Here is a 7,713-nt window from a genome sequence, read left to right on the forward strand (position 1 = left end):
GTAGAGGATGGGACTGAGGACACATCCCTGTGGGGTGCCAGTGTTTGTAACAATGCTGGCTGAAGTCCTATTACCAATCCTGACAGTCTGGGGCCTGCCAGTCAGAAGTTCCGGGAGCCAGTCACAGAGATTGGGACCCAGCATGGACAGTTGGTGGATGAGTTTGTGGGGGATAACCGTGTTGAAGGTGGAGCTGTAATCAATGAAGAGTATCCTGATGTAGGAGTCTCCATTTTCCAGGTGAGAAAGGGAATAGTGGAGGGCTATTCATTAGATTGGAAACCCTATCTTTTTGTGCCTCTCCTCTTACCACTGTGCTATGAGCTCAATGTCAAGAAGACCTCAGTATTTTACAAAGTATCTACCAATAACCTTAAAATTGCAGTAATAAGTATTTGTATTGTTCGGCATGTCTATGTATTTTGAAAGAGCTCCTTCATAGTGACAAGTCCACAAAGAAAAAACCCAGCACAGCAGTTCCTGCAAGCTCTACAGTGTTTACAGACCTCATACATACACAGATCATTCAGTGGTTGAACTGATCATCAGACAAACACCTGAACAGCTCAATGCACTTTTAGTATGACTGTATTAGTTGAAATCACTGTGTTGAGCACCTTTTTTCAGTGCAGTGTTAAAGAATAAGGTCTTTTTAAATTAATACTTTATATAAACACTGACAATACACTTTATATAATCCTGTTTCAAGGGTTATTGTATCCATTTGTATGGTAAAAGCAGTTATGGTGTCTATGTTTTTTATTAACAAGCCAAACACACAAAAAGTAGAAATATGTTTATTGTGTCAACAGTCATAATTATTACATGTAAATCATGTGGATCAAACTGGCTCTTTGTATTGTTCGGCATGTATTTTGAAAGAGCTCCTTCATAGTGGCAAGTCCACAAAGAAAAAACCCAGCACAGCAGTTCCTGCAAGCTCTACAGTGTTTACAGATTTCACATACAGTTTTCAAAAGCCTCAAGTGGAATCATGTAATGTGTTTAGCTGATAAAAAGCTTTGCGGAAAGCTGATGGTGTGAAGCTACACCTTGCTTTCCATTTTAATTGTTTAGACATGTAATTTAGTGTTATAATACTATGCTTCTTTTTAAATTAATACTTTATATAAACACTGACAATACACTTTATATAATCCTGTTTCAAGGGTTATTGTATCCATTTGTATGGTAAAAGCAGTTATGGTGTCTATGTTTTTTATTACAAGCCAAACACACAAAAAGTAGAAATATGTTTATTGTGTCAACAGTCATAATTAGAAACATATTGGCATTTCAGCAGGTTTGGCATGTCTATGTATTTTGAAAGAGCTCCCTCATAGTCGCAAGTCCACGAAGAAAAAAACCCAGCACAGCAGTTCCTGCAAGCTCTACAGTGTTTACAGAAAATGTGGATGTGTAAATAAGCAAATATTTGCTTACTTACAAAATTATAGGCAATAACATAGTGTTTGTTAACAGCTTGCTTGCTGATAGACCCCAGGTTTATGTGGCTTTAAAATAATAAGTTTTCAATTACTCTTGATTTAGTGACTGTGCCTTTAATTGAGACTTGCTCTTTGAACACTTTTATGAAATTCAAAACCTGACACCCAGGAAAAGTGTGCAAAAGCCTTTCCCAGCACTGTCTTAACAATAACAGGTTCCCCACTCCCTCAGTCCTGAATACAAAAGGTCACATACAGTTTTCAAAAGCCTCAAGTGGAGTAATGTAATGCATTTAGCTGATAAACAGCTTTGTGGAAAGCTGATGGTGTGAAGCTACACCTTGCTTTTCATTTTAATTGTGCACTACTTGCACTGAAGTCAGCCACCTGGGTCCGTCCTTTTTTTGACTCGCTCACCTCTGTGTCCGAGCGGATCTAACAATTGTTTAGACATGTGATTTAGTGTTATGGTAAAAGCAGTTATGGTGTCTATGTTTTTATTAACAATCCAAACACAAAAAATTGAAATATGATGTTTATTGTGTCAACAGTCATAATTAGAAACATATTGGCATTTCAGCACTCTGTGTAAAACATTAATGAAGCTTTAAGTTTCCAAAATCACCTTGGTATATTTTTCCAGAAATGATCATTCTGAATGCTACCCTGAACCAGTTGTAAAAGAATGCGTAGACAAATGGGTTTAGCATGGAGTTTGACCTTCCAAGCCAACTAAATGCTTCAATGACAAAAACAGGAATTGCATAGTTACTCACAGGCTGAAAGGTGAGGCAAAGAAAAAAAGGAGTCCAACACACCAGAAACACTCCCATCACCGTAGCCAGAGTTTTAGTGGCCTTTCTCTCCACCTTACTGACAGTTGCTCCAGATGCTGTGTTCTGGATTCTGTGGGCCTGTTTTTGTGCCACCTGCAAAATCTTCAAGTAGATACAGAGCATGATACTTGCTGGGAGATAAAAAGATCCAATGCACACAAAAGTGGGTGTTATTTTGACATGAAATGGACAACTGTCAACACATTTTTTCTTGCTGAAACCTGCAATCATTACACCAACTGCAATTATGACAGAAACACTCCAGCTCACCAAGATCATGATGGTAGCAACATGATCATTTATTTTTGTTCTGTATCTCAGAGGTCGACACACTGCATAATATCTGTCAACAGAAATACAGCACAGGTGAAAAATTGAAGAGTTGTTCAGCGCTATATCAAAGCTGCTTCTTATTTTGCAAAGTAAACTTTCATAATACCAACAGGAGGATTCAGGTTCGGCAGTTTGTGCCATGCTAAAAGGACAGATTAAAATCCCAACAAGCAGGTCGGCCACAGCTAGAGAGAGGACGAGGTAATTTGTAGGAGTGTGGAGCTGTTTGAAGTAAATGATGGAAATTATTACAAGAAGATTTCCACATGTTATAACTATCGAATAGCATCCATAGAAAAGGCCTAATAATATGCTTATTACTATAGGGCTGATAACCTTTAAACATGTTGCATTTAATGAGTCATCACAGGTATATTGTTCCTGAAAAGTATCAGTTTTGTTTAAAATTAACTGGCGGCCCATTGCTTCTGCTTTCTACAATGCAGATAAAGACGTTTACAGAACTATTTATTTTGGCATAAATGAACAGTTAAGTAGCTTTCTGTAACCACATAAGACAATGTCATATTATTTTCACTCATCCTACTGCAATGTTAATCCCTCTTGCTTCTAGTTTTATCTGTGGCAAGTAGCTATGTCAGTCTGTATCTTTTTTTCATAACTAATTTATTCATCAGCTAACCAATCAATTGTGGGAAAATATGAGTCATGAGCTGCCAATCCTTATTGTATAGATGCTGAGTCTGTGTATGTGTTTGTGTGTCTACATGTATGAATATGCATGTATTGACAGTGACAGTCTTCAAAAATAAATAAAGAATAATTAAACAATTCTCAGGCATGTAATACATTGCCATTTCAGATGTAAAACATATAAAATATACTTTCTCTAAGCCCATGGCCCTAAACCATCTGATGAGAAATCTAATGTAGTTCTTACTGTCATGATTCTGTCCCGTCGGCTTCTGTTCTCATGCTTTTATTTTGACATTACTTCCTGTTTCAATTTCACTTCAGTTTCAGACTTTTTACTTTAATCAACACTCATTGTTTACACCTGTTTTCACCTCATTATAAGCAGCTTTTCCCCACTGGAAAGCTGCCAGATTGTTCTAACTCCTGTTCATACTTTCCAGCAGTTCACCTGTTCCTGTGATTCCAGCTCTGACCCCGGATTACTGTTTGACCATCGAGTTTTGCCTAGCCCAGTGTTACTGCTTGTGTTTTTCTGTGTATTGACTATCGGACTCCCCTCTCTGACCTCTTGTTTGTGGATCCCTCAGCTGTGTAAGTTTGCTGGCTCTGACCCTGGACTGTATTATCAACCTGAGAATGTGTTTCGAGTTTACATAGTTTTCTGTATCGTTTTGTTACCAGTGCGATGATTAAAGAGACAGTGTTTTACTTATCCTCGTCTAGCTCTATAATTGAGTTCACCCCGTGACTTCATCGGCAGCATAATGCGCCAATTCCTGACATGTATGCACTCCCGACAACATCTGGGCATGGTCCTGATGAGTTCGCATATGTTGTTCTGGGGGATCTCCTCCCAGACTTGTATCAGGGTATCAGTGAGCTCTTGGACAGTCTGTGGAGGCACCTGGTGGTGCCTGGTCAGATGCACGATACATAATGCCCCATTGGTGTTCAGTGGATTTAGGTCAGGGGAATATGAAGAGCAGTCAATGGCAACAATGCCTTTGCCATCCAGGAACTGCCTACATGCTCTGACCACATGAGGCCAGGCATTGTCCTGCACCAGGAGGAACCCAGGGCCCACTGCACCAGCGTAACGTCTGACAGTCACCATGAGGATTTCATCCTGGTACCTCACAGCAGTCAGGGTACTGTTAACTATGACATGGAGGCCCGCATGGCCCTGTGAGGATGTGCATCCCCAGACCATCACTGACCACTAAACTGCTCTATGATGTTACAGGCAGCATAACATTCACCACAGCGTCTCCAGACTCTTTCACTCTCTATGAACCTGCTCTCATTTGTGAAAAGAACGTGGTGCCAGTGGCAAACCTGCCGATTATAGTGTTCTCTGACGAATGTCAGTCGAGCTGCATGCTGCCGGGCTGTGATGTATATAGTGGACGTCAGTTCCTCATGACTCCCTCATGGAGTCTGTTTCTGATGGTTTGTCAGAAATATGCACACATTATGCTGGAGGTCATTCTGTAGGGCATTTCAATCCTCCTCTTGTTCCTCCTTGCACAAAGGAGTAGAATCCGGTCCTGCTGCTGGGTTGTTGCCCTTCTATGGCCCTGTCCAGCTCTCCTGGTGTAATGCCAGTCTCCTGGTATCTCCTCTATGGTCTTGAGGCTGTGCTGGGAGATGCAGCAAACATTCTTGCAACTGCACTTATGGATGCGCCATCTTGAAGTACCTGGACTACCTGTGCAACATGACTGGGCTGCAGGTACTGCCTCATGCTACCAGTAGTGAAAAGGACACTAGAGAAACACAAAGTGTGAGAAACATCATTCAGGAAGGATCAGGAGAGAGCATTCCCTTTTTGGGGGTTGTCTTGTTTTGTCTTCGTTGCAGCTGTTGTCACTTATTTCCACCAAAGCAGGTGAAACTGATTCACAATCACTTGTGCTTCCTAAATGGACATATTGATATCCCTGAAATTTAACTGACTTGGTGTTATACAGTGAAGATTATATGTTCTAATTTTTTTGAGCAGTATATTTTCAGCTGTCCCCATACAAAGCCTATAACTGACAATGAATTGCCTCTGTTCACAGTTAATGACTGTCAGCTGTTAGTCCTGGATCAGCTTCTTCATCTCTGCTGTAGACCTCTGGTGTTGTTAAAAATTATTTTTAAAAAATCAAGGAAACACACTGGATGACCATTTTTTCATAAAGAAACACCAGACCCGACTAAATTGCCCCAAAGTCTCCGGGCGACTATAATTTCCTGAAGTCAGCACTGCGCATGTGCGTGATTTTGTGAGCACTCATCTTTGCTCACATTCATGCTCAGGTTTGGTGATTGCAAATGAAGAACCATGTCACTAAGTGCAGCAATGTGTTTCACTGATCTGTTTAAATTGATTTTGAACAATAACGAAGGTCTGTGGCACAGTCAAACAAGCTCATCCAGAGCTGACACACTGACGGACATTAACCGTGAGCAGAGGCAAATCATTGTCTGTTTTAGTCTCTGTGTGGAGATTGCTTTAAATACTGTTAATATAGAAAGCAACTGTCATGGTTGCTCTCCTTTTTCCATTTTTGTGCTTTTGGTTTGGTCTTTTCTGTTCCCTCTCACTTCACCTGCTCTAGCTTCACTCTGGTCTCTATCACCACTCATTAGTTTCACCTGTCCCTCGTTGTCTCTCGTTCACAGTCATGTATATATACTGTTCCCTTCCCTCAGTTTGATGCCGGCTCATTTCGTTAATGCTACGATACTCACCGCCACATACCTGGAACTGCTGTCATCACGTCTTTTGAGCAAGTTACTCCTGAACTCTTGGCTCGGTGTCATTGAATTCATTACCTGTAGCCCGAACCTCTTGGCTAGGCTATTCAAAACGAACTGCATTCTTCCCTCTTGAGTATGGTTGTTCTGTAATCTTTCTCTTTGTGAGTGCTTCTGCCTGTCTGCTGTCTTGTCAGTAGTTTGCTTCTGGCTACACACCGCGCTCATTCGTTGTTCTCACCTGCGTTGCCGACAAGCAGTCTACTCCTGCAGAATCTCCAGTATATTCTCCAGCCTGTCTGCTGTCTTGTTGTCTGACTGCTTCTGGGTACACACCACCCCTGCAACACCGACATGCAGCCTTCAAGAGTTTCCCTGCCTGCCTTCTACCCTTTCATCTGTACTCCTCTGGCTGCACTCCTTGGGAACCCCAGGTGACGCTGGCCAGCAACCAGTTCACTATTCCTCCTGGTTACATATCACTCCCCTCCTCAACTGGCATGCGATCCAGACAAGCCTTCTCACCTGTACGTCCTGGTCCTCTGGTATTCCTGGTACCTGCCATCTCCAGTCTACCCATCTGTATGCTCCGGTCCCTTGGTCCTCCTGGTGCCTACTGCCCGTGCAATATTCACCTGCACACCCTGATCCTCTGGTCCACCTGATACCTGCTGCTCCTGCCACACTCACCTGCACACCATTGTCCTCAGGCCCCTCTGGTCCCTGCCCGGCCTGTCCCCAGCTCTTCACTGCTATACTCTTCTTGGTCTGTTTTTGCAATAAACTCCTTTCTGCTGTCACTCCTCTTCTGAGTTTCAGAGTCTGCATTTTTGGGTCCTACCTCACATGGTCACCACAGAAATGGCAGCCTTATCCCTTCATTTTTTTATAATAAGTAAATGTTGTAATAAACATTTCAGGATAAAGGGTTCATTAAATATATCAGTATCAAGAGATGAGGGAGGTTGGTTAATGTCAGTAATGGGTTTTTTTTAAGTGCTAAGATCTCATTTACTGTATCATTTCACCTGATAGTATGAAATGTGAAAGGCAATCATCAACTTGCTACAAAAAAGTGGCATTTCAAATTAAACTGGTTTATGAGCATCCTAATATTCATCTCAATCCCATCATCCACCTGAGAGCCACAATGCTTTAGCATCAGTGGTGCACTGAACACACACAGCCATCTGTTTCTGCTGTTTTAGTTTATACTGTGTTAAAAATGCGATTTTTAATTTGTATACTGAGAGCATACTAAGACACAATTCACATGACAGACAAAAATCTTCTTTCTTTTAACAATTACTTTTATTTCATGAATATTGATGTAGACCAGTGGGACTTTTCTTACAGTAAGGCATTTCTGTCCTTAGTCCAAATAGTTTCAGTGCCATTTTACAATATTGCTTCATTTTTCCATCAGCTATGTGCGTTTTTCCCTCTGTAAATGTCTTTGAATGTCTCTCTTTGTGCACAAAGTAACAGGATTTCCTCTGCTGTCTAAATCCAGCTTGTTGAATGTGGATGAAAAAATAAAAGGCTTAACTAATGTTCTAATCTGTTGTCATGGTTTCTTTCTCAGCGACAAAATGTTTCCTGCTCTGGGATTTGGCGCCCAACTCCCACCAGACTGGAAGGTATGTATGTGTTTGCTGTTGTTGTTGTTAGTGTGTGTGTGTGTGTGTGTGTGT

At 41.3% G+C, this 7,713-nt stretch overlaps 1 protein-coding gene across 1 annotated transcript; it reads right to left on the reverse strand.

The window, feature by feature from the left end:
* Positions 1 to 2,044: 2,044 nt before the first annotated feature.
* Positions 2,045 to 6,847, reverse strand: LOC109952793 (trace amine-associated receptor 1-like). Its single transcript, XM_020588043.1, has 3 exons — positions 6,710 to 6,847; positions 4,056 to 4,457; positions 2,045 to 2,953 (listed from the first exon to the last, which is right to left on the reverse strand). The coding sequence occupies exons 1-3, from the start codon at positions 6,845 to 6,847 to the stop codon at positions 2,045 to 2,047; spliced, it is 1,449 nt and encodes a 482-aa protein (XP_020443699.1).
* Between the last annotated feature and the right edge of the window lie 866 nt (positions 6,848 to 7,713).

This window comes from Monopterus albus, unplaced genomic scaffold (genome assembly GCF_001952655.1).
Source record: "Monopterus albus unplaced genomic scaffold, M_albus_1.0 scaffold497.1, whole genome shotgun sequence".
Taxonomy (NCBI): Eukaryota; Metazoa; Chordata; class Actinopteri; order Synbranchiformes; family Synbranchidae; genus Monopterus; species Monopterus albus.

Excerpts from the sequence above, each read along its gene's own strand:
- LOC109952793 (XM_020588043.1), bottom strand. The coding sequence starts at position 6,847 with ATGCAGACTCTGAAACTCAGAAGAGGAGTGACAGCAGAAAGGAGTTTA. Across the intron at positions 4,458-6,709 it reads CTGAGGACAATGGTGTGCAG|GGCCATGCGGGCCTCCATGT; the intron begins GTGAGTGTGGCA and ends ACATCCTCACAG. Across the intron at positions 2,954-4,055 it reads GTTGTCGGGAGTGCATACAT|GTTATCAGCCCTATAGTAAT; the intron begins GTCAGGAATTGG and ends ACATGTTTAAAG.